Here is a 25,095-nt window from a genome sequence, read left to right as displayed (position 1 = left end):
GCTTTCACATTAGAGTTAAACCAGTTTTTCTGTTGGTACCTTTAACCAACGTAAAACAACCTATTTTCCCTATAAATGTTAAACTCTATATTGTTTTTAAGCATTTTTAAAAAGTCTTAAAGTGATTATCCATTTCCATTCATATTAGATGCTGCCTCACATTATATCCCCAAACATCGCTGAAATACGCGGTAGCAATGCAAATATATAAATATGCTAAATGCATTTGCTCGATGCCTTTGGCACTTGATATTAGGTTGGTGCACAAACAAATGTATGAATATATAAACAGAGTGTCACACAATGAGTGGGTTGTAATTGCTGTTAAATGATGTAGGATTGCCAGCTGCTCAAGGCACTTCCACGAGTGATTGAATGATCGTCACTGTGCTCTTTGGAGGTTTATGCAATCAATCCGTTGACACTCTCACGTGATCGCATAACAAATGATTCACATTCACTTTACACTTGTCGCTTCGATAGCTGATAGTGCAAATGTCACTTGCTTTCCATTGACTTCGAGCGATTCATTAAACGCTGTCAGCTAGCGCATAATTGATATTCCCATCATCGCCAGCAATGAGAACCAAGTGGTTTAAGCGTTTAGAAAGCGATTCTCACAAGGTTTAAGACATTTCCTACTCAAGATAGGAACTCCAACTCATAACAAAGAACTCTAGTGCGTTAGAAAATTATATTAGCGTTGCATTGCCATTGGGATTCGAGTGGGTGGAGGATCGTGGGATTTCTCAGTTGCCTGCTAATTGGCAAACTTTTCCACTTTCAAATTGCCGCCAATTACAAAATGTTTGCGGAGTTATAAAGTGTTGTGGGCGTTCTATTATTAAAAAAAAGAAATCAGTAAGGAAAAACCCCAAAAACAACGAGATAAGTCAGCAAGATGTATTCAGATAATCAAATTATTCTTTACCATTACTCATTTAAGTTGATCTCAACGACAAAGGCGGTTTTTCATGAGAACCGCTTTTGTTGGACCGCTTGACAGTTTGATAATGAATCAAGCAACGACCGCAGTTATGACAAGCAATTAAAGGTTACATTTTCATATTACACAAACTGAATAGAATTAGTGTAAGATATACTATACATAAAGATATTGTTTTTTTTAAGAGTTTAAACTACACTTTCAGAAAATAATATCTTAGCAAACACTTGTAGGTCATAAAATACAAAAATTTTTACGAACTATAGAACATATTTTGGTACACTTCGAAACTAAAAAGAAAATCCAAAATTTAAGTACAGCAATCCGAGTTACAAGTAAATTCCAATCTTAAGCCCCGGCATTTTTAAACGATTTAAACGGTGCAGCAATAATTGGCTGCGATCGAAATTGAGAATTTCCTCTTTCGCCCGGTTACTCAATGCTTCGAGCTCAAAGCGTAATCAAATTGTTGGCTGCGCTGGCATTTCATTTCATTTCATTTTCAATTTCCATTTGCTCAGCAGAAAAACGAAGAAACCTGGGGCAGTATCTGAATCCATCCGATCGGCTGCTGTTGTCAAGCGCACTTCAATTTGCGTTTTCCACTCTCGTCTCGACTCGTTTTTCTGTGTCATTTTGGAGAGGCCCTGTCTGTCTTTCTGTATAGAGATATAAATATATATGTTTCTCGACGCGACGTCAGTGGTGTCACGTGTTTGGGTTTTGCCATTGTTTTAGTTTTTTAAGTTGTTTTCTCTGTTTTACTTTTTGTTTGCCATTGTTATTCATTATGTTTTGCACTCGGTTTCAGTTTCGATTTCTGTTTATGTCAACAAACGGCAGACTGAAGGGGTGTAGAAGAGCCGGTCAAGGTGGCAAAGTATCTAAACTGATATGATCTATCTACTTTGCCGAGAAAATGCAGTAAAGTAATTACGAAGGAAATTGAGGGATATTGCTCTACATTCTTATGACATTAAATTTGTCTTTTAAATAATGGAAAAAGAATGCTTTGGATATGAAAACCATCTAGTTAATTTTACATTTAATTTGGTTCATATATATTAATATAAAAAGAAAACTCATTTTAGAACATTAGGCAAACTGTTTTAAGCAAAAAAAAAATATGATTGCATTTAATTTTAAATAAATGGTATATTAAAATACAAAAAATCAATACGGATGATTAAGAAGGGTAAATGCTCTACAACTTTGGGGAACTCGTTTACCCTTCTCCTAATTATCCATCAACACTTGCATTGGTTCCCCATTGAAATTGGCAACGTAATTGCCACAATTACAGATATGAAATTTCCAAGGAAATGGGAGTAAAGCTAACAATGGAATATAGGCCAGGTGTCGTGGAAGTCATTTAAAAATTTCAATTGCAGAAATACAGAAATAAGTTTTTCCAAGTCCAAGTGCAAAACGTTTAAGTAGGTGAGTGTAGGTAATTCTGTTTCCCATTAAATCCAAATTATGTATAGAATAGAATGAATAGATAGATAACTCCATATGTATCTACTGTTGGCCACACAAAATGAAAATTATTAAAAGCTTTGTAATGTTTATAAAACAAAAACTTATCTAATGCGAGATTAAGAAGCTATATATAAACATTTTATTAAATTTAAAACTAATGAGTTTTTATCGACAACTAAATATTATCGATATAAAGATACAGTAGGGCACTCAAATATTAATGGCACATTTGTAAGCCCGAACACAGATCATCAAGATCGCTTAACTGGATTTCGTTTTTGGGCTCTGAGAACCATTAAATCGGATTTCTGGCTGCATGATCAAGTGACGATCAGAGGCCAGAACAAAAGCCAGTTAAACCGCATTCGACTGCCCGACTATGGCCGAATCTGCGTAGAGCATTCTCTCAATTTATAATACTCAAATACATGCAATTATTGATTTTATAAGTAATGCCACGGCATTATCCGATTGTTTTGCTATCCGGCCTGCCCCCTGACAGCCGCAAACCTCACACGCAGTGAGCGAATAATATTCGCACGTTCCCGTCCGAATGTGAGGGAATACGAACTCCCAAGTCGAGACAATTCAGTTGCGTCGCGACTGTGAAAGCCTTAGGTCTTCTGCTCGAAGAAGGCAAGCGGATTAAATAGGATTTTCCAGGATCCGAAAAGGAAAACACACAAGAGCCCAGGGATGCAGGTACCTCGGGTGAAGCTCTTGATGGGCTCGGCAGCCATGTTCGTCTTCGCCATCATCTATGGCTGGGTCATCTTCCCAAAAATTCTCAAGCTTATGATTTCAAAGGTGCGACCATCGATCGTTTTCTCTGCACCTGATCTAATTGCGTCTTTCTGGCAATAGCAAGTCACTCTGAAGCCGGGATCGGATGTACGAGAACTGTGGTCAAACACTCCATTCCCCCTGCACTTCTATATCTATGTATTCAACGTCACCAATCCCGATGAGGTTTCCGAAGGAGCTAAGCCCCGACTGCAGGAAGTCGGTCCTTTTGTGTTCGAGTGGGTTTTTAATGCTTAGACTTTCACTTATGTTATTTAATTTGATTTTTGATTCTCCCTTGAATATATTTATTTAAGTGAGTGGAAGGACAAGTATGATTTGGAGGATGATGTCGTGGAAGACACGGTTAGCTTCAACATGCGCAATACTTTCATATTCAACAAGAAGGATTCGCTTCCACTGACGGGCGAAGAGGAGATCATCCTTCCACATCCCATAATTCAGGTAAGGGTAAAGAAAATTCAGGAAAACTCTTTACAAAGGCAATATTTAATTTGATGATGTAATTTTAAACATTGTTTTCGGATCAGTTTTAATGCATTTAAAACTATTAAATCAAAATTTCTTAGGATATATTATAACCTTTAAATTCATTTTCGTAAAGTAATGTTTCCTTTTTTTATACCCACACGCCACTTATATCTTGTATTTTAAACAAATAATAAGCGTATTCAATACACGTTAGAAGTATTAAATACTAAAGTATTTTCGGTTAATTTAAAAGTCAAATCTGCCACATAACAAATTTAATAGCAATAACAATGGTCAGAACATTACAGATTCTGTCAGCGCATTGGGAATTGCATTTAAGGCGCCCACTAATGACCACGTGGCATTATTGTTAGCCATGTGAATTATGCAAATCACATTCCCATTCCCAAAATAGCAGCCACAAAATTAACTCATCAAATGTGAAAAAATAGATTGCAGTGTGTGTGTGTGTGTGGGTGGAAAAAGCATCTTTTGTGTTTTGCCAAATTAAAAGCGCAATTAGTTGATGATTTATCGGAGGCGAGTTTTGTATCTCTCTAATAATTTTTCACAGCCTGGCGGCATTTCGGTTCAAAGGGAAAAGGCTGCCATGATGGAGCTGGTTTCCAAAGGTTTAAGCATAGTTTTCCCAGATGCCAAGGCCTTTTTGAAGGCCAAGTTCATGGACCTGTTTTTCCGGGGAATCGACGTGGACTGCTCCTCGGAAGAGTTTTCGGCCAAGGCACTCTGCACGGTCTTCTATACGGGAGAAGTTAAACAGGCCAAACAAGTCAATCAGACGCACTTTCTGTTCTCCTTCATGGGACAGGTGGGTATCTTTTTTAAATTCAATAAGTCTCTAATTTGCATATATTATTTCTATATCGTAGGCCAATCACTCGGATGCTGGACGATTTACAGTATGTCGTGGAGTGAAGAATAACAAAAAGCTGGGAAAGGTCGTGAAATTCGATGACGAACCGGAGCAATCCATTTGGCCGGATGGCGAGTGCAATACATATGTGGGCACTGATTCCACAGTATTTGCACCGGGTTTGAAAAAGGAGGATGGTTTGTGGGCCTTCACACCGGACTTGTGTCGATCCTTGGGAGCCTATTACCAGCGAAAGTCCTCGTATCATGGAATGCCATCCATGAGATATACCCTGGACCTTGGTGATATACGTGCTGACGAAAAGCTGCATTGCTTTTGCGAAGATCCCGAGGATCTGGACACGTGTCCGCCCAAGGGAACCATGAATCTGGCTGCCTGCGTTGGAGGTCCTTTGATGGCCTCCATGCCACATTTCTATCTGGCCGATCCAAAGCTGCTGGCCGATGTGGATGGCCTCAATCCCAACGAAAAGGATCATGCGGTCTACATAGACTTTGAACTTGTAAGGGAACAACTTTGTTTTGTGTATAAAAATATCTTTATAATTTGCATTACTTTCAGATGTCTGGAACACCCTTTCAGGCTGCCAAGCGACTGCAGTTCAACCTGGACATGGAACCAGTGGAGGGCATTGAGCCGATGAAGAATTTGCCCAAGCTGATATTGCCCCTATTTTGGGTGGAAGAGGGTGTGCAGCTCAACAAGACCTACACCAATTTGGTCAAGTTCACCCTGTTTTTGTGAGTTTTTAGGGCATTAATCCAAATATAGTTTTTCATTTCTCATAATTAATTTAATTTCAGGGGCCTTAAAATCAACTCTGTCCTGCGCTGGTCCCTAATCACATTCTCCCTAGTTGGCCTGATGTTTTCTGCCTATCTTTTCTACCACAAATCGGACAGTCTGGACATTACCAATATCTTGAAGGAGAACAACAAGGTGGATGCTGTGAGCAGTACAAAGGAGCCCCTGCCTCCGACTAAACCAAGGCAACCGACCAACACTTTGCAACCAATTCAGGGGGGCAATACGCTAATTCCAGGCACCAATCCTAGTAATCCCTCCAATCCCATCGATCTCAACAATCTTAACAATCTCAAAATGCAGCAAAGAGAGCGCTTCTAATGCCTAAAAGGCGATCTCTTCACCGTAGTCGTAGTCCATGCACCTGTAGTCCAACATGAGCTAATAAATTGAGACAGATAAAAACACAATCGTCTGGCAAACTGGTCGGTGGCCAGTCGAGTGATCGCTAATCGATGATCGTTGATCGCAGATGACAAGATCTGTGCGCTCTACTGACACCAATCAACGGAGATCAGTGAAATCTAGTCTAGCAGCGAAAAACGCAAGACCAGCAATCGCACTTGGAGATCTGCGAACGCATCAGTCTGTGAATTGACAAATCGCTTTTTAACAATGGTTGCAATGTTTGCAAAAAAGAAAATTATTGCGGAAACAGGCTGTTATTTGTAAGGCATTGATAAATGATTTGTAAACAGAAAGCTAAATGTACTCATTTCAATAATGTATAACGAAGATAAATGGTTTGGAATTGACTCATAAACAGCTTTGTAATTTGGGAAACTCTTTACAAGGAAAGTCTGATTGTTCCCTTAAGGATATGCAGAAGTCAATGCGCTCTAAGTTAATTAATTTACAGTAAAAAATATCACAATTAAAAGGCATTTAGACAATAATCTTTTAACACATTAAAGTGGAACATGATTTGGGTTTTAACTTGTTTGTCTGATTGGTTTCACATGACTTCTTTGGTTTCCACAAATATAAATACATTTCCATAAAAAGCTTAATAATTTATTTTTATTTTAAATATTAAATTCCTTTTATGAGTATTATATTTTATGCGGCTCCACATCTAAGTGGCAGTCGAGGATCTCCAACTAATCGATCCTCCAAGATGGTTGTATCTTTGGGCAGTTCAACAAATTCCAACAGATCCGCCAATTGTCCACAATCAAGTTCTGCCTCGTCCACGAAAAAATCTTCATCCAGATCCTTTATATAAATCTCCCTGCCTTTTTCGTGGGATATCTCCAAGTAGTTTAGATCCTTCAGTTGAGGCAGCATGTCCATGTGGTCAGAGGTCATGTTGTCGTAAGTGAAGCTCAATCTTTCCAATCCCTTTGCTGAGGAAATTGTAGGTAAGTCCGAGAGATTCTCAATGCCTGTCAGATCCAGGTCAACTAGTTCACTGGCCTTGGACAGAAAGTCAAGCCGGGACAGATTCGTGTTGGCCAGATAGAGTTGCTTTAGAACCTGAGGCTGGAATATTTTCAACTCTTTCAGACTGAGGTTATCCTCCAGTTGGACACCAATCACTCGTCCATCCAACTTCACTGATTCGAGGCCACAATTGGTGGCCTCCAGCTGATAAATATTTGAACTTAAATGGAGATTTTTTAGTTGAACATTAAACGAAAGAAATAGATGCTCTATTTCTGAAAATATATTTGAGGGAATTCCCTCTAGTTGATTACTTCTGGCTGAGAGTTCTGACAAATGTTTTTGCTGATCTCTGAATAGTTCACTAGGCAGTTCCTTTAGATCATTGCTGTCCAGATTTATGGATTTTAGAGATCCCAGTTGTGAAAAGGTAAACTGGGAAATTGACTTCAACTGATTGTTGGATAAGTTGATCTTTTGTAGCTTCTTAAGAGGCAGGAATATCTTGACAGGAAGTTCCTCTAGCTGATTGTCCGATAAGTTCAGCTCCTCTAATTGTGTGGTCAGTTCGAAGGTGTCACTATTCAAAACACTTAACTTATTTCCGCCCAGATTAAGTCTTCTCAAGTTCTCGGCACCATCAAAGCACTCTTTTTCAATTTGTTGCAGTTCACACTCCAAGACATCGAATTCCACAATTTGTGGAAGGTTTACGAAAACTTTTCTGGGCAAGTTGGCCAAATGGGAGCTGTGCAGAATGAGCGATTCGTAGCCCCTCAAATTTGTAGTCACCTTTTCTGAGAAGTAGGCAATCTCTAAAGCACTAGGGAAATTCAAATTCATACAAGTATTTTCACGGCAATCCAGACTTTGAACTGCAACTTCCTTGAGCTTTTCCTGTGCCTCACAGATCGCGAGACCGATCAGTGCGATCAAAATATAGTTCAGATAGTTTAGCATCAACATCTCGGCAGAAGAAGACTGATCGTACAACTGGCTTGGATAAGCATTTTAATACGAAACCAGAACACAACCTTCAAAAACAACCCTACCCAAATCGAACAGGTCTTCAGTGTTTGCTTGTTTTGTTTGCATTTATTTTTTTCGATTCGCTTCACAACCCGCTTCGATTTTGGGCTAATAAAATTTTATGATTCCTCTCAATGAATATTGGCAGTGGGGTTTTTTATTTTGTTTTCGCTCGCAAGCTCTGCCGATAATTTGGACTATTTGACATAATGCCCGGGCGATAAGCACGTTCTCTCGATTCTCCGAGCGGATCGTAATGCCGTAGTAATTGTTTATGGGGACCCAGTTGTATCAGCTGATATGGCACTGTTTGTAGATGGTGTACTCCCCATGGCAAAAGTATGCCAAGTCGGGCTACGTTGGGTCTGGCCGGTCCCCGATAAACATGAGAACTGACTACCAGTAGTTGCTTTTGATTCCCCATCTGTTTATGGGTGAAGGTCTAGACTCCTAACAGATTTTATACTATTATTATAAATGGTAAGCATTTTTAATACTATTCTATTTACTCTACATCATCTTTAAAATATTTAAAAATGTTAAATTGTTTAATGAGTTTCACTATTATGTATAATGTATTAGCCTGCAAAATCAGATTACGTATCATCTGTCAAAATCTAGCGATCGTTAACTTTTCAGGCTGAGTAGCAAATACAGTAATGTCTTTATTTTTAGTTCGTGCATTCCATAACTTTTTAAAAAATTTCCGCCTTCAAAAATGTCAGAAGCACTTTGCAATAAACTGCCATTTTCTAACGACAATTAAATCATTTTCTGGTTATATCATCTATCTATTACCGATTTCGTCATCAGGGCAGTCAAATAGTTAAAACAACCTTTGATTACCTTAAACATTTAGCGCCTGAATGGCCAATAAACGTAATGAAATAAATCAAGTGCCATAAACCGAATGCGCCATACAAAATCACCCACAAAAGAAGATCCACGTTTTTACGTGTAGTGATTGCCCGCTATATATTCACTAATATATATATCGTATTTGTTTACCCTGCTAAACTATTGGGCGAAATTTGATTTGAATAAAGTGCAGACGAAAGGGGACAAAGTCTCTTGAACGCTGGTAATTCTCACTCTTTTTCTCGAGGCTTGTATGCAAAGTAATTGCGGCAAATTGAATTGAACAAAGCGGGCACAGACGACAAAATTTATCGCTAAACGAAGTCATGCCGTTTCAATTGAGCCACAACAACTATAGATATGGTAAATGCCTTGGCAACAACAAAATCAGTCTTGTATCAAATAATTTAGAAACCATTGGCTTATAATTAGCCCCAATGCAAATAGGCAGATCAATTGTGATATATGCATAAGTGGAGCAATTACCTTCCCTCATTTCAAATTGTTTGCCCAGTCCTAAGCTATGAAATCCACACCAAAAACGAATGGAAAATAAATTTTATAAATTTCAACAAGCAAATAAATTTGTTTGCATACAAATTAATAAAGCTTTACTTGACTCGGTCGTCATCATAATCTTTTTGTTTTCACTCGCTAAGCTGTAAATAACAAATTGAGCGACTGAAAGCAGGTTGAACGTGTTCTCGGCTTGTTCGATAATAAATTGTTTAAAATTTTATATTTTTCCATTAATATGTCACCAGTTTGTAAACACTGACCGGGCGAAAGTGTTAGGTTAATATAGTTTATGGGTGTTTTCGTGTAAGAGAAGCGCAAAAGACGACATACATTCTTGCTAAGCACTGTTGAATCCATGCCAAACGATTGTTTAAAAATAAAACACAACGACAAGCGTGGCATACAGCAGTTATCGGACGTTCAGTACTCTTATCGTACCGAATTCACAATGCTCTCCACTAAAACAATAATTTTCAAGTTGATAAACCATGAGTCACTTGGCCAACAATCAGCAAAATTATATATTCAAACAAAAATATAGCCCCATAGCAATACAAATGACATTTACGAGCAACAAAATTTGAAATGGGTTATGTGTAATAAAAATATATTTTAAGAAATATTTCGACGCGCCCATTTTTCCACTTAATTAGATGGGAAAAGTTATTGAGCCACTGTGTTTATACACTTACACAAGGGTGTATTTCAATGGCCAAGACTGGGCAAATGTCTGGTCTTATGTCCATTATCAGCAGCCAAGAGATTTCCACCTTTTGTTCAGCAAATCGCCAAGTAAACACTTCATGATAAGGAAATATGAACTGGCTGAAACTGTTCGGCAGAAATGGAACAAATGTTTTGTTCGAATTTCGTAGGATTCGACAAAACACTGAATGGAGGCATCAGAGCGGGAACTTCACAGAGCAGCGAAAAATAATGAATAATAAATGGGGAACCACAAACATGTGTCAAAATAATGATGACAGCAATATAAATCAAATTTTTCGTTTTCCACATACAGTACTGGACATCATCATTTTCATTCTTATTAGTCACTTGGAAAAAATACGTTTTTATTATTTATTGGTTTCACCAGTAATTAGAAGAAATTTAAGGTATTAAAAAAATTTATTTAACAATAAAAGAGATCTCTGAACCTAATTATGATTCGGATTTTTTATTTGTTTATTAAAAAGAAAGTGTTTTTTAAATGATACCTATTTAACAATATTTTTAAAAAACTTTCAATAATCATCAGGATTGCAGAAAATGCTTTGAACTTAAATTCCGAAACGAACTGTACCAGCTATAAATATCAACCATTTTTTTTGTGCAAAATCAAAACACCATGAATAGAATGAAAATTATATAGAGCTGATGATCATTATTTGAGCATTATAGGAGGGGCTTATCTGGCGAGCCGTTTGGCGGTCATCGTTTGGAATCAGTTTCAGGTCGAACGTGAAACGTTGAGCACGCCAAATGTACGTCCGGGATTGTTTGCGGTTGCTCTGGATCTGTTTGCTGATCTCGTTGGCGGTCATCGTAGTGGCCGACCATGAGGACAGTCCGTCCAGAATCGTGCTGGTGTCCAGTCTGGAGGGCAATTGCCAAAGTGTGGGCGCGGTTACCACCTGCAGTGGCTTCAAGTTTGACGGTGACGACGAAAGGGCCACGTTTGATTTGCCAACAGAGGTGCGGATTGCCGATGATGGTACCACCTATGAAGTGGGCGACGAGGAGACCCCTAGAACCCTGATCTTTGAGAACTGCACCTTCACGAACTTTCCCCTGCGACTCTTCTACACACTGGAGGTGAGTGAGTTGGATATGCGACGCTGTGGCATCCGATACATTTACTGGGAGAACTTCTCCATTGGTGCCGACAAGTTGGTGGTCCTCCTGCTCACCGACAACCAAATCGATGAAGTGCCCGCGAAAACCTTCAGGGGAGCGGGCAACCTGCAGTTCCTCTTCCTCAATCGCAACAATCTGAGCAAACTTGACAAAGACGCTTTTGTCGATCTGAAAGAGTTGCAGTATCTGGACCTCAAGGAGAATCGCTTGGTGGAACTGCCGAAGGATGTATTTTCCGATCTAAAAAGTCTGCGGTATTTGGGCCTGGACGATAACCAACTGACCACCATTGAGAGTGATCTATTTGCCCATAAACCGGGTCTATTATCAGTGTCAATTCAGAACAACAGACTACGAGAGGTGGGCGAGTACGCCTTTCCGCGTGCTCATCGGATGCAGTATGTGGATCTATCGCATAACCCGCAACTGGTTGTGCTACTGCTGAATATTAATGCCACCAACCTGACCGTTCGCAATTGTTCACTGGACCGTGTCAATTTGTACGGCTCGGTGACGAATGTCGATCTGAGCGATAATCGCGTGCGAGAGCTGTACTTTGCCGACTCGGAGGCCCTTGAGCATTTGGTGCTGCGCAACAATTCGCTGATGCAGTTGGCATCGCTGAGCCGGGTGCCCAGGTTGCGTCACCTGGATGTGGCCGATAATCCGCATCTGGGTCGGTTGCCCCACGGCTGGCAAACGCCGCATCTGGAGATGTTGGTGCTGCGAAACACGGGTCAAGTGGAGCTGCCACTGGAGGCCTTGCAGGGAATGCCAAACCTGCAAAAACTAGACATTTCCGCCAATAATATCACCGATATCGATATCTCCTCTTTTACCACGCTGTCGCAGTTAACTCACTTCTTTATACACGCCAACAACTGGAACTGCTTTAGTCTGCGAACCCTAATGGATGTTGTCATCCGACCCAATGACATTACCTATACGGTGGACGAGATTGATCCGAATTTCCCGGGGGAGTATATCCGTGGAATAGCCTGCATGTATCGCATGTCCGAGAAGGAGCCTCTAGACTCCTCATCGGAAATCTCGGCCAGTGTGGAGTCCTCACCAAAGCAAAGCAATTCTGATCCCAACGAAGTGGAAAAGCTGCGGCAGGAACTCAAAGCGGTGGTGCAACACTTTGAGACCAAGTTCGATTTGATTCTCAGCCAACTCGGCAAGCTGAACGAACAGATGCAGGCCTTCGAAATACTTAACAAAACTGTTTGGAGTCAGGTCACCTTGTCGGTCTAGGCCATTTTTAATTTGTTTGTTTCAAATGTATGTAATTTATTCTCTTTTTGATGTGATCAATAAATTTATCTTTGCCTTTTGTTAAGATGAGTTTGTTTCTTTTTGAATTTTGTATTACTAGGCTTTAAAGTTTCAACTAATTTCAGCTGAAGAATTCGCGTATTTTTATACCCTTGCAGAGGGTATTATAATTTCAGTCAAAAGTTTGCAACGCAGTGAAGGAGACATTTCCGACCCTATAAAGTATATATATTCTTGATCAGCATCACCAGGAGAGTCGATCTAGCCATGTCCGTCTGTCCGTCCGCCTGTCCGTCCGTCTGTCCGTCTGTCCGTTTCTACGCAAACTAGTCCCTCAGTTTTAAAGCTATCTGCTTGAAACTTAGGAGTCTGGGATCTTCTATGGATTTTATATTTGGTTAATCAATCCGACCTACCAAATTTCATAAGGATCGGCCGACTATATCTTATAGCTGCCATATAACTGAACGATTGGAAATGACATAACTTTGGTGTTTTTAAAGTTAGGAAGTTAGGACTTTTTATAAGTATTAAGAATGCATCATATGAATAATTTTGGAGAATATAATTTATAGAATATTCTGCAAGGGTATATCAACTTCGGCTCCGCCCGAAGTTAGCTTTCCTTTCTTGTTTTTTCTCAGACGAATGTTTGATGGTGAGTTCATATCACCATTTTACTAATTTAAAATATAAATTTTTGCTGTTTATGCCCTTAATCTCAACGGTTTTCCATCTCCAACCCACAAAACCAATGCAATTTGCAACATGAGCACATCTGGTAAATATTTTTTTTTGCTGTGTCGTATACGTAGCATAATATTTATACAAAAATATTGATTTTCGAGCAAAGCAAAGTCGGGTCTTTGTGTTCTCCTTCTGAAAATCATTGGAAGAGGTTCATTCAACTCGGGCAAACAAACAAACAACAAATGTACGGAAAAACTACGGGAACAACCAAAGATTGAGGGGCTCACAAAACTTGCGTAAGTGGAAAAAAGTCGTAGCGGGCAGGAAAGTCAATAACAAAACAAATACTTCTCGAAAGTAAACAATAATATTGAATTCGATTGAATGGTTTAAAAATTCAATCATTTATTTCTTGCCTACTATTCGGCTCTGCTATTGCCAGAAGTTTTAATTATTTATGCTTTATTCCTCCGATTCGTTCGCTCACAATTTATGGCTAACTAATTGCTTAGATAAACAAACAGTTTCAGTTTCAATGCAGCCACTTGGAAAGGAAGCGAACCAAACCCAATCCCACGAACATGACGATCACTGGGCGAACTGCTGATCCATAGTATCGTGTGCATGTGATTAGAAATAAATATACAGAGATATTCATTCGTACACGAATATCGAATAAAGTTTGTGTATATTGGCAGTGCAATTTTTTGTTTACTAGTAATTGGCACACAATTCGTGCCGATCGGGCAACTGTAAATGCGAACATTCAATATTACCATATAGCCAGGGTTTTCTAGTACCTATATCCGCAGATCAAAGTTCGGAAAAAGCTGCTTGGTAACTCTATCTATTTAAAATGCTGGGAATTCAATTAAGTGTGTTAGCCCAAATTTTAAAAAAAATGTAAAATAAAATTAAACCCTTTTTAGAGTGTTGTAGAAAAAAAAAAAAAATAAATAAACTCAAAAACCGGACAGCTGAAAAAAAATCCAAAAATTTCCAAAAAAAAAGTTCTTTTAAAAACAAGAATATTCGAAAAGAAATTTTTTTTAATATTTCAATAATTGGCATACGCAATATGTTTTCCATCAGTCAAGAACCGTATTCCGAAAAAGATTAAAATAAAAAAGGCGGAAAATAATGTCCACATTTTGGGTAGTTTCCCAAAGTGTTCAAAACGGGGGAATTTCCCACCCACTCAACTTAGTCACAGATACAAAACGAAGAAGAAGAAACGGGGAAAAATCAAACGTCACGCGCTCATATCAACACAAAAGAAATGTTAAGGCAGAAAATTAAATACAATTTTGGTAATTAAAAAAGAAAAACTGGCACCCACCTTTGTGTTTATTAATCAGTGTTTGGATGTGTTGTTGAATCGATTGCAGAACCGCGATCGTTGCCGATTCTCTGGTTAAAAAATTAATTTAACACGCTCACGTACATAGACACACATACACATACACATACACATCCGTATTCACGTTCACGGACACATGAACGGGTTAAAAACAAAATTTTTGTAAACAATTTCGCGATTAAGCATTTAGCTGCGCTACAAAAATATTGTAAATAAGAAGTAACGTAACGAATTAGCTGGCTGTGTTGGCATATTATATATAGAGAGATTAGAGCGAAATTGTAATAACTATTTTCGCTGGATGTCCAAACACTTTGGAGGTGTTGACTTTTCAGATTAGATTACACTCATTTCACTCGGCTAATTATCAGCCATTTTGTTCAACACCAAATAAATCACAAACACGAAAACAGCAGCAATAAGAACCAAATCGATAATAATAAAAAAAAATAATTCGAGAGCGCAATAAAAAGAAAAAAAGAACAATTATTCTGGCGCGCGCTTCCACTTTGGACTCGACTTTCCAATTGGAACACGCACCAAAGCTGATCGGACAACGGAAAGGGGAAGAGGAGGAGAGCAGGATGTTGGACATTCTCTGCTGGCTACGTCACTCTCTCAATTATCGACTTGATTTTTTTGTTATTTTTAATTAAGAATCTATTCTATTGTTACAAGAAAAACGCAAAAAAAAAACAACAATAAAAAAAGGACAGACAATCGGGGTATATAAAGGTATTTGTTCGTGGAAAATTTCCAGCAGGCGACGCCATGTGTTTGTTTGTGTGCGTAACAGCTGATCGCGGATTATTGATTTTTTATATGTACATCCAGATGTAGCCAAAGTGATTATGGTTTTCATTTATGAAACAAGGAAGTTTCGCAATTCATTTGCGCACTCGAATTAACAAAGATCTATTGTTATATCGCGGTGTTGTTGTAGCTCTTGTCGCTGAAATTTCAGTAATCCATTCGCGCACAATTAAAAGCTTTGTACGCAGCTTATCACAAAAATTAATTATTGTTGAGCACCCACTTGTTCGCAATGCTATCCTGATTTCAAATCGATCATTTTTTTTACATTCAATTAAAAACTGCTGACACAATTACACGCACTGATCGCGAGTGTATTTCGCAGGCGCAGGCGAAAAAATTGTTGAGCGAAAAACGAAGACTTGGCAACAACAAAACCGACAAAACAAAATTCTCGTTGGAAACAAAGTGACCGCAGTCGCAACGTTGTCTTAGTCTTTTTTAATGACGCGTTAGCCCCATATTGTTTTAGTATTTAAGCCATCAAAAATGTTGTCAGACCGGGTGTGGAGCATGTCTCCGCTAAGCGAAAGATATGGCAACGCCAGTGTGGCGGCAAACTCGGCTAAGTAAAAATGTTAACAATTTTAATTAAAAAAGCGGTTACGCTTAAAATCTAATTATTAATTTAGGCATTTAACAAAAGAAGAGAGTATCTACATAAAATCAATTTAAATAGGCTTTAAGTTGTTAAAAATATATTTTTATGAATGGTTTTTATTTTTGTCAAAAATATTTAAAAAACAATTTATCCAATGCAAAGTATACACACCGATTAACAATAATATATTACACTTTTTTAGCATTGTCTTTGTGGTAGACTTATGTATATAATTATTCTTGCAACTGAGTTTTTTTCACTGACGTATTTTTTGTAAAGAACAATCAGAAGTCCTCATAAAATTAAACAGACTTATTTGCAAACCAATTGTGTTTAAATTACATAACCCTTGATTAAAGAGCAAAAAAGGGACACGAAATACATTTGCATCACAGTGCTAAAAGTAGAATTTACGAGCCATAAATAATCAGAATTAGTTGCCTTGGTATGACGTTCACACTTTGTGGGCCCACACAAAAAACTCTTTTGCAACTTCAGCTAAGCCAGCAAAATCAATAAAAATGGCGCATTGCATTGAGGCCACCGAGGAACACAATGAAGAAACCAAAAACAGCAAGGTAGGCGAAATCGGAGCCACTCGCTTTTCCGCCTCCAACTCCTTGAGTTTCAAAATCACTCGATCCTTAAGGTCTTTAACAAATCCATGGTTACCAATGGCCACGAATAAGAGGCCATAACAAGTTAAGTGTGAGACATACAAAATAAATGCTATTTAAAGAATCAAGCTTAGTACATTTTATAAAATTGTACTTTCTCGGAGGTAAAGAAGTCGAAATATTTGCCATCGAGACCCAAAAACATAAGCCATAAACCATAACACACAGTCGGCACTCACCTGCTCGATGTCGAAGTCCCATTCGGGCGATGGAGAACGTGCTGTTCGGCTGCCCGGCGGCGGAGTTCCCAGTGCGGGGGAGCCAGCTTGGGGCTCTTCGGGAATCACGGCGAATCGACCCCGCTGAAGGATGGGCGAAATGGCGCCATAATTGGCTGCAATGGGTTAAAAAAACGTCACAAATTAGCACCAATTATTTTAAATCGGGAACCCCGACGTTAAGATACCAAGTATCAAGTTGGTATATGGAATTCAAATGATTACATTATTATAATTACATTAAACGATAGGGCTTTAATTTGATGCGGCTACCTCATTTTGGAAATATTTTCAGGAACAACGGCTATTGATACTTTATGTTTGCTTAACGAACTGCTTGTAAATTAAAAGAGTCCACAGTGCGTATGAGCAATTAATTTTGCAGCAATATCGCAGTCATGTTTCCTCCTTTTTTTTAACACTAGGATTACAAGGTATCATACGAGTGGCAGCAACTTACATGTGGGCATTAGACGGAAGCGGCCAAGCGTCGTTTCGGGCGGACCCTGTGGCGTGGAGGAGGTGACGCGGAAGCGGCCACGGCGGGCGGCGGCCACGTCCTCGTAGTTGCCACCCCCTGCCGCCCCGCCAGCACTGCTGTGCATCCTGCTTCTGCTGCTTCCTCGCCTTCTTCAGCAGGAACTGCAATGGAGTGTGAGAGTAACGTGTTAGCCAAAAATCAATATACAGCTCACACTGGGCCAGATTTGTTATGGTATACAGCCACAATTTGTTTTAAAATCGTAATCAAATATTTAAGGGCTTTCATAAGATATAATTTATCGATAAACATGTAGGTAATGTTAGTTAAATCCTATTAAAGGTAAGGGTAATATTACTTTACTGGCGGACTTTGGTAATTTTGGCCCAATGTGCAGTGGTCAGAGGCAGTGGATAGTTGGCTTAACGGGCTCATTGCACGCGAGTTTATTTTAGCTTTCTTGGCGCCCCAAAGCACACTACATACTTGTAGTACACACAATCTCTCTCGGTGGAATTCATAATTGAAAATCATGAAAAGTGCACAAGCGAATTCTTTAAAAGTGTGCCATCCAAGTCATTCAACTGCAGAGAGATCTAGGTAAGGAGGTGGTGCGGCGTATGTGTGATATTTTTCAGTGATTGCCTTCTCACAAATAAACACGCCAGCCGAACATTTAATATTTCTTTTATCGTTTGTTTTTGTTTCTTTAATTGAAATTGTGACCAATTTCGCTAGAACCCAATTTGTTTACAATATTTATATGACTAATCAAGCCATCAAAGAGGAATTCAATATTGCCGCCAAAGCTAGACAGATAAATGGCAAACTTAAGAAATATGTATGTGTTTCATATGTATCTATATGGACGGGTGAATGAAATGAAACGAAAGAGTTTTATATAAAAGAAAGCGTAAAAGTATTTAGCATTGGTTTTAATTACAATTAAAATTTTTTTAAACCATTTATTATTAAATTTATCTTCAGGATAACTTTTTTCAAAAGTTGACTTTGGGCAAACAAGGGTACATATTAAAATTGATTTATATAAAATCATCTTCACTACTTTTCTTTTAAAAGTTTTAAATACATCTTATGTTTTTTTGTCTTTTTTACCCGATATTTGCCAATTATTTTCCGATTCTTTGGCACTCTTTCTCTGACTTTTTTCTTATTTACGTAAACAAAGCGAAATTCTTAGAATTATTCAATTAAAGCAGTTTATTTACCAACGTAAAGCAATTCAAGAGCTTTGATGTTATTTGTTATAAATATTTGCAGTTTCCTAATTGGCAACTTTCACTTTAAATTGAGACATTCTTTTTTTTTGTTTTTATTAAAGTTTTTACTCTTTTCACTTGCTTTTTAACGCCTTTGACGAAAAATGTTTGCATAACACGCACAACCAAACATGCCAATACTATATATATCACTCATACGCCATATATACAGATGGTCAGCCAGATATTGACATATCCATGGCTCTGCGTGCACCGAATTGTTTTATAATATTTTATTGATTTTTTGCGGCTCTTTTAGTGCCGAACAAATTAACACCGCAACACTAAAATACAATAATAAAAAAATAACATTTAGAACGCGCAGCAAACACTTCTCGACTGAGCACTTGGAATAATAAAAACAAAGAGAACACATTGAGACAGTAAGAGAGAGAGAGAGAGAGCAGGCTGCTGCGGAATTTATTTCGCGTTTGTTTTATTTTATGCAACTGCCAAAAACGAAATTGGCGAAACAACAACAAACAGGGTCCGAAAGCGAAAACGAAACGCGGCCAAAATGAATGCAGCACCAAAATAAACCGAAACCGAAGCCAAAGTGAGAAAGAGCAATAAGCGAGTCGCCAAAATGCAATGGGAGAGTGGAGGAGAGAGAGAGAGAACTGCATGGGTTCATTTACTTTTTGAAAAGCCAAATCCACCATGCAAAATTTTTCTGAAAGAGAGAAATAACGAGAGAGAGCTGCATTATATTTAATTCATAAAATGGTTGAAGAAAACAAAGACGTCGACAGTCCCGACCATAAGATACCCTTTTGCTAAGTTATTGCATACCTTCAAGGCGCTTGGGAAAGCACAGCATCAGCTTATTTAAATAAATATTTATTGTTGCAAAACCTCTTTTAAATGGAAATGTTTTTTTTTACCGATTTTAATAGCTTTGATTATCAAAGTGACTGATATTTTAGCTACAGATATGTACTATTTTTTTTGTTGTTTGGTAGACATTACTTGGGAAATTCCTACATATCTTTTAAAGTCCACATGATTTTAATAGACTAAAGACTACCCTCTACCTCTTTGATTACATGGTATATCGAGAGTAAAAGGCACAACAAAGAGAGAAAGAGGCTTCTGGCAGTTGCGACGTTCGGCTTACCTTCAACCCATAGAACGAACCAGAAATTGCGTATACGCCACAAGAGAAAGCCTGCAATCAGCTGTTAGCCAAACACGTGAGCGCATCCACAAAATAAAAAGGGGGAGGGAAATGTGGTGCATGACTGGTAACTGAAAACATATGGAATAGTGTGGGCGGAGGATTTAGAATTGGGAGGGTACAAAAAGAACAAAATCACGGAGTGACTCATCTGCACATTGTGCCCATGTGATGAAACAAGGTTTTAAGATACTTTCTGTCATGGAATTGCATAAGAATGTTATCTATTAAGTCAGACAAGGACAGACAACGGTAAAAGTAAAAATGATAAAGAAATGGACAACTTAATAAATAGTAATTAACAGTTAAAAATCAACAAATTGACCAATCAAAAGACTATTGACCACTTTGAATATATTTTCATTCGTCTAATTTGAAGGCTTTTAGAACTCAAGAAACGCGATTGTTAAGCTAAAAATGATTAATTATTCTTTTTAACGATTCTGAAAAAATAACCTTCTGATCACGATTTACGTTCCTTAAGACTAAGTCTATTATAGCAAAATAATTTTATTAATGATGTAATTATAAATTATTTTTTATGTCGTAAAAAAAGGAAAAATAATTACCAAAGCACGAAAAACACTTTGAACTTTTTTTAAAACGTAATTTAAAAAAAAAATCAGAATGGGAATTACGAATTTATCTTAATAAAAGGAACTACTAAATAAATTATTAGCTTATACCGTACGTAATTTATCATTTTTATTCAAATTGTTTTCGCACTTAGTCGTTAGAGGATCCTTTGTTCGCTGATCAATAAAAATTAATTTGCATCTCAACGAGCGTGAAAATCAAAAACAAATGCAAACGGAAACAGTAAACAAAACTTTATTATACTGTCAATGAAATTATAAACATTATCGACGAAGAACAGACTTACTTTGATATTTGGAAGTGGCACTATAATGCATACAATAGACAACATTTTGTTGAAAAAATTATATGATATTACTTTTATTTCTTTCTGTGCATAAAAACCTATAATTAGATCGGCCATCTATGTATCATTATTTTCAACAACTCATATCCTAACAATTTTCACGTTTCGCTTGGCGAAAAATTTTACGCGATTTGCGTCTAAAGAAACGAAATGGCTAAACTTTTCCCCAGTACAAAGGAAATTTCCTCTTTATTTGTTATTTTGCTTTTCCTTTGGGCGCACATCCAAACATGTGACTTGAAGGCCCACAGAGGATGACATCATGGGCAGTGGGCGGTGGTGTGTGGTGGGTGGTGGGTGGTATGCCTGAATGATGTTCGTCGGGCAGACAGTTGGGCATACACGAACTTGACAAATGAATTATGAAATGCAGGAAGGGAAGGGTGTGTATAAATAGTTGCCGAGAAGCTTTTTTTTATTGCCCGCTAAATTCGCTTTTGCTTTTATTTTCGAAAAAGTCAGAAGCGTTTATTGGCCTCAGGTGAGTCGTGACGACTGAAAGGCGAAAGGAAGAGTGATTGGGTTGGCATGGGGTCAAGATGAAGGACCGTGGAGAACGGATTTCAAAGGACATTGAAATTAATTTCTTTAAATTATGGTTTTTGCGAGTCTTAACAATTTCTTTTGTTATGGAATGGAACAGGAAAGAAAAAACAGAGAACGCACAAAGTTATTTGATTGGAAATGGCTTTGTAGCTAAGTCCTCTCTCTGCGGTTCGAAAATAGCACTTTAAAATGTAAATTTAATAGGTAGAAACACGCCAGTTCGGATTTAAGATGGAATTCGACATCACTTTTGTTATGAAACAGAGTTGGTGTAAATTTTATAGCAATTCAGATTAGATTTCTGAGATCAAGTACAGGGGACATCAAATTACAAATATCAAATTTAATCATTTGAATTCAATTCATTATCAACAGGTTGCAGGTATAGCTCATGTGTTATTTTCAGTACAAATTTATCTTACCACCTATTAATTAATGAAAAAACTTAAAATGTAATATTTCGTATGGATTTATTTTTGCTAACATCTTCTAAATTAGTTCCCATTGAAAAAAAAAACATTTTTCTGGAGAACTTATTTTCATTTCTCTATTAACGTAATTTGTCATTGAGCAAGTGTATTTTTACACCATATTGATAAAACCCAATAACACTCTTTTAAGATTGTACATGTTGTTACTCTTTTGTTCCTTGAATTAAAACCAGGTTTTTAACGCCTGTCGCATAACGCCTCAATGCAATGTATGCCCAAACTAGTGGGATTTTAAATAAGGGTTAGAAGGAAAGAATACTGATTGGATTGATCTACCAGTGTCCCTCCCACACCTATCACTTTTTGTGAAGTTATCAGTGTGAAAGTAGCATCTCAATTGTGTACTTGTGTGTTTGTTTGTGCATTTTGTGCCAGTGGCTCGCCTATATTATTTATGCATGTGCTCTTTGTTTTGCTCGCCAGTCATTATTTTATTGTTGAACTTGTGCGGGCGATAAGGGGCTCTTCATTTCACTATCTGCCAAAGAGCGGGACAGCGAATCGTAAGCATAAATCACTTTTCCACAATTATTCCGTTTGACGCCACGCTGATAAGTGGGAGTATGACATTAAATTAGGGCAAAAGTTAAAATTTTACATAATGCATTTTGCCGGCTTCTATTTAACGGTTATTTCAAGAGAACGAAGAAAATAAAGAAGAAGATTAACCGGCAAAATGCTAACGGTACATATGACTAGCCACCCCCTTAAGGGGAAAAGAGAACGAGCAACTTTGGGGGTGTGTATTGGGCTCTCTCTCTTCTAGATGTGAGCAGATTTAATTTTTACAACGCCTGTATTTGGCCATTATATTGAAAATTTATATGTTTCACTTACTTTGCCGCTTTTGTCTTTGCTTTTATTCGCCTCGCAACGATCCCCACTCACTTTCTTTCGTATTTAGTTGCTAAAATTAAGCCAAAGCACTAAAAGACACTCACACACACACGCGCACGGACGTCACCAGGGCAAAAACAAATACAGGCAAAACAGCTGGCAGCAGCAGCAACAACATCAAGAGTGCGACTCATCCAATAAGAAAATATTTTTTTGATTTATGCAAACGAGCAGCGAATTTTTAAATTTTGTTTAATCACACAGCCCAGCGTACTCGTTTCACTCAAAAATAGCACAATTTATGCAATTTAATTGCTTTTTTCCGCGACTTTTATTGCATTTTCCCGCAACTACTATGATATCCTTTTTTGCAATACTCCGTTAAATACGCGTCTATCGTTTTCTGTTTTACAAACAAAATAAAAGTTGTTTTATTTTTCGCACGTCACATTCCGTCGCGTTTATTTTATTGTATAATAACCATTTCAAATACTCGATTTATGCATTTTAAAAACATTCCGAAAATTTCGACCATCTGCAACGGCAACGGCAATAAACTAGAGTTGCCAAGGTTCTTTAAATGTCTCTATCGATTGCTTGCATCCAATTTTAAGACAAATATCGATACTAGAGAAAATTTATACTCGCTTTTCAAATTCTTAACAAAATAATAATTGTACAAAGATATTGCACATATTAATTGGAAACGGCCAGGCCGATATAATGAGTTTGAAGAAACTATTGTTTCGTAGCACTTGCCTTTTGTGTGGGAATATCGTTTAAATTTTATGAAAAGGGGCAACTTTATGTGCGCGCAATAAATTTAAAAGTGAAAACGTTATATAAAAAATAGAGTGAAAACTTTTGATTAAATGTTAATGTGTTAAGTACATTTGTTGTTTTTACCAGGTAAACACATTCTATAAGTTTTTTTTAATAATTGTGACCTAAAATTTTAATAAGAACCAACCATGTTTTAGTTATAAATTGTAGCAGTAAATGATTAAATGATCCTGTATGTAGAGACCCTGCGGTCCGGTGTAAACTTTTGGACAGTTTGCTTCATTTTTAAATGGTATTAATAATTTAGATAACTTATTTCGACTGTAAGTGATTTGCAGATCAAAAATAGAATGCTGTTTTCGCTATAGCTAAAGCCTTTTGTACGATTAGCAGTTCTAGGATATGGGGACACTTTAGCGTTGCAGCCGCCTGGGAAAGCGTTGTCTTCTCTATGTGTGTCGTGTCTGTATGTACATTATGCTCCTCAATTATCTAATAAATTCTAGGAAACCAATTTCTTTTCCTCCTCAGACAACTTGCCCTCGACGGGTGACTTTTTGGCCGCCGACGCTGACGCCTTCTTGCCATAGAGCATGTCCACAAATAGAGCGGCGAAGACGAGTAGTGCACCAAGCCACTGGCGAGCGATCAAGACGTTTCCAAATAGCAGCACAGAGCACAGGACGGTGAAAAACTTGCGCGTGGTTGTAACCACGGAGCAGGCTAGTGGCCCAAAGTTGGCCACCATCAGAAAAATAAAGAACTGACCAAAAACGCCGCACAAAGCAATAAGCGACAAATGTGTCCAGCTCTCAGGATGTCGGATAGTGAAGTACAGGAACTCACTGGCCTCACCTGTCGTAAGAAAAGCGTTGTAAAAAGTCTTAACCGAAAATTTAGGCTAAGTACCACTCACCTGTGAACACCATGGCTACGCCGAGCATAAGTGTGCTCCAGAAGTTCATGGCTTTCATCATCTGCTGACCAGATGGCGCACTAGCCGCTCGGATGCGCTCCTGCACTGCTCCAGTAAGCCCATCCATGGCGAGGCTCAGGAAGAGTAGTACCTCGCCGAGTAGCGTCGTCTCAGCCGGCAAATTGGACACCTTGCCCTCCTTGTACATAAACAGTATAACGCCTATGACAATGGTCAGTACGCAGGCATATCGCGTCCAGCTATAGGATTTGCGGCCAATCAGCACACCCAGGATCATGACAGGAATGGGCTTGGCGGACTTGCCCACCACAGCAGTGGGATAGGGAACCCATCGCATGGCCATATTGGTGGACACCATGGCTAGCAAATATGTCAAAGAAGTGGCCACGTAGGAACCCACGTTTGTGGTGTCCTGCTTCTGCGGGCGCACGGTAAGTAGCACTAGAAGATAAATAATAAATATTTGCCGGAAAAACCAGTAATCCCTTACCCTTGGCAAACACATAGTTGCAGAGGCACTGCACCCAAACAAGAGCCAAAGTGTAGGTGAAGCGTTCGCCAACGGATCCGTCCGGCTGGAGAACTTCGCCATAGCGACCGCGGGTCAACTTCTCCTGGACAATTCCGTATAGGAAGTAGCAGACGAATATGCCCACGGCATAGATCACAAATCGGCTGCGTTCCGGCAGAATCATGGCGGGCTGATGGTGGTTTTCAGGAGCTGCTGGTTTGCGGTTCGGTTGCTTTGGATTTAATGCACGATCTTGAACAGTTGGCATTATCCGGGGCCGCTGCAGATTCCGTGATTTGGCGACTATCAATAATCAAATCAAATACGTGGTCAGTGCTGCCGGATTAGGTCTATTGTAGCCAGATTTGATTGGGGATTGTTGGCTATTTGTTGTTGTACTTTGGTTATGCCAGGACTTTTTTCG

The 25,095-nt window shown here is 38.4% G+C and overlaps 5 protein-coding genes across 8 annotated transcripts in view; 2 read left to right on the top strand and 3 right to left on the bottom strand.

The window, feature by feature from the left end:
* LOC108044687 (5'-AMP-activated protein kinase subunit gamma-1) overlaps positions 1–22,590 on the bottom strand; it is a 65,283-nt gene extending 42,693 nt beyond the window's left edge. Inside the window, exons 1-3 of one of the 4 annotated variants that reach the window (XM_044458408.1) lie at positions 22,441–22,590; positions 17,146–17,327; positions 16,647–16,801 (exon numbers count right to left, since the gene is read on the bottom strand). In XM_044458408.1, the coding sequence (XP_044314343.1) occupies positions 16,647–16,801; positions 17,146–17,290 (300 nt within the window). In that variant the 5' untranslated portion in view covers positions 17,291–17,327; positions 22,441–22,590. Of the gene's footprint in view, positions 1–14,355; positions 14,572–15,412; positions 15,591–16,646; positions 16,802–17,145; positions 17,328–22,440 lie in introns of those variants that run through there. The other 3 variants (XM_044458405.1, XM_044458406.1, XM_044458407.1) reach the window with 3 other exon arrangements.
* On the top strand, positions 3,041–6,165 carry LOC108048568 (sensory neuron membrane protein 1). The gene is made up of 7 exons (XM_017129318.2): positions 3,041–3,235; positions 3,293–3,450; positions 3,529–3,676; positions 4,278–4,532; positions 4,594–5,100; positions 5,160–5,338; positions 5,402–6,165. Exons 1-7 carry the CDS (start codon positions 3,125–3,127, stop codon positions 5,721–5,723), a joined length of 1,680 nt encoding a protein of 559 aa, XP_016984807.1. The 5' UTR covers positions 3,041–3,124; the 3' UTR covers positions 5,724–6,165.
* Positions 6,406–8,140, bottom strand: LOC108048569 (leucine-rich repeat-containing protein 15). Its single transcript, XM_017129319.2, has one exon. The coding sequence runs from the start codon at positions 7,749–7,751 to the stop codon at positions 6,462–6,464; it is 1,290 nt and encodes a 429-aa protein (XP_016984808.2). The 5' UTR covers positions 7,752–8,140; the 3' UTR covers positions 6,406–6,461.
* LOC108048570 (insulin-like growth factor-binding protein complex acid labile subunit) lies at positions 10,641–12,390 on the top strand. Its single transcript, XM_017129321.2, has one exon. It carries the CDS (start codon positions 10,674–10,676, stop codon positions 12,303–12,305), a length of 1,632 nt encoding a protein of 543 aa, XP_016984810.2. The 5' UTR covers positions 10,641–10,673; the 3' UTR covers positions 12,306–12,390.
* A 777-nt stretch (positions 22,591–23,367) lies between the features above and the next one.
* Positions 23,368–25,038, bottom strand: LOC108038524 (solute carrier family 35 member B1 homolog). The gene is made up of 3 exons (XM_017115352.2): positions 24,651–25,038; positions 24,140–24,601; positions 23,368–24,078 (listed from the first exon to the last, which is right to left on the bottom strand). Exons 1-3 carry the CDS (start codon positions 24,937–24,939, stop codon positions 23,726–23,728), a joined length of 1,104 nt encoding a protein of 367 aa, XP_016970841.1. The 5' UTR covers positions 24,940–25,038; the 3' UTR covers positions 23,368–23,725.
* Between the last annotated feature and the right edge of the window lie 57 nt (positions 25,039–25,095).

Source organism: Drosophila rhopaloa, unplaced genomic scaffold, assembly GCF_018152115.1.
Source record: "Drosophila rhopaloa isolate 14029-0021.01 unplaced genomic scaffold, ASM1815211v1 contig_167, whole genome shotgun sequence".
NCBI lineage: Eukaryota > Metazoa > Arthropoda > Insecta > Diptera > Drosophilidae > Drosophila > Drosophila rhopaloa.
This window is presented reverse-complemented; position numbering and strand designations above follow the sequence as displayed.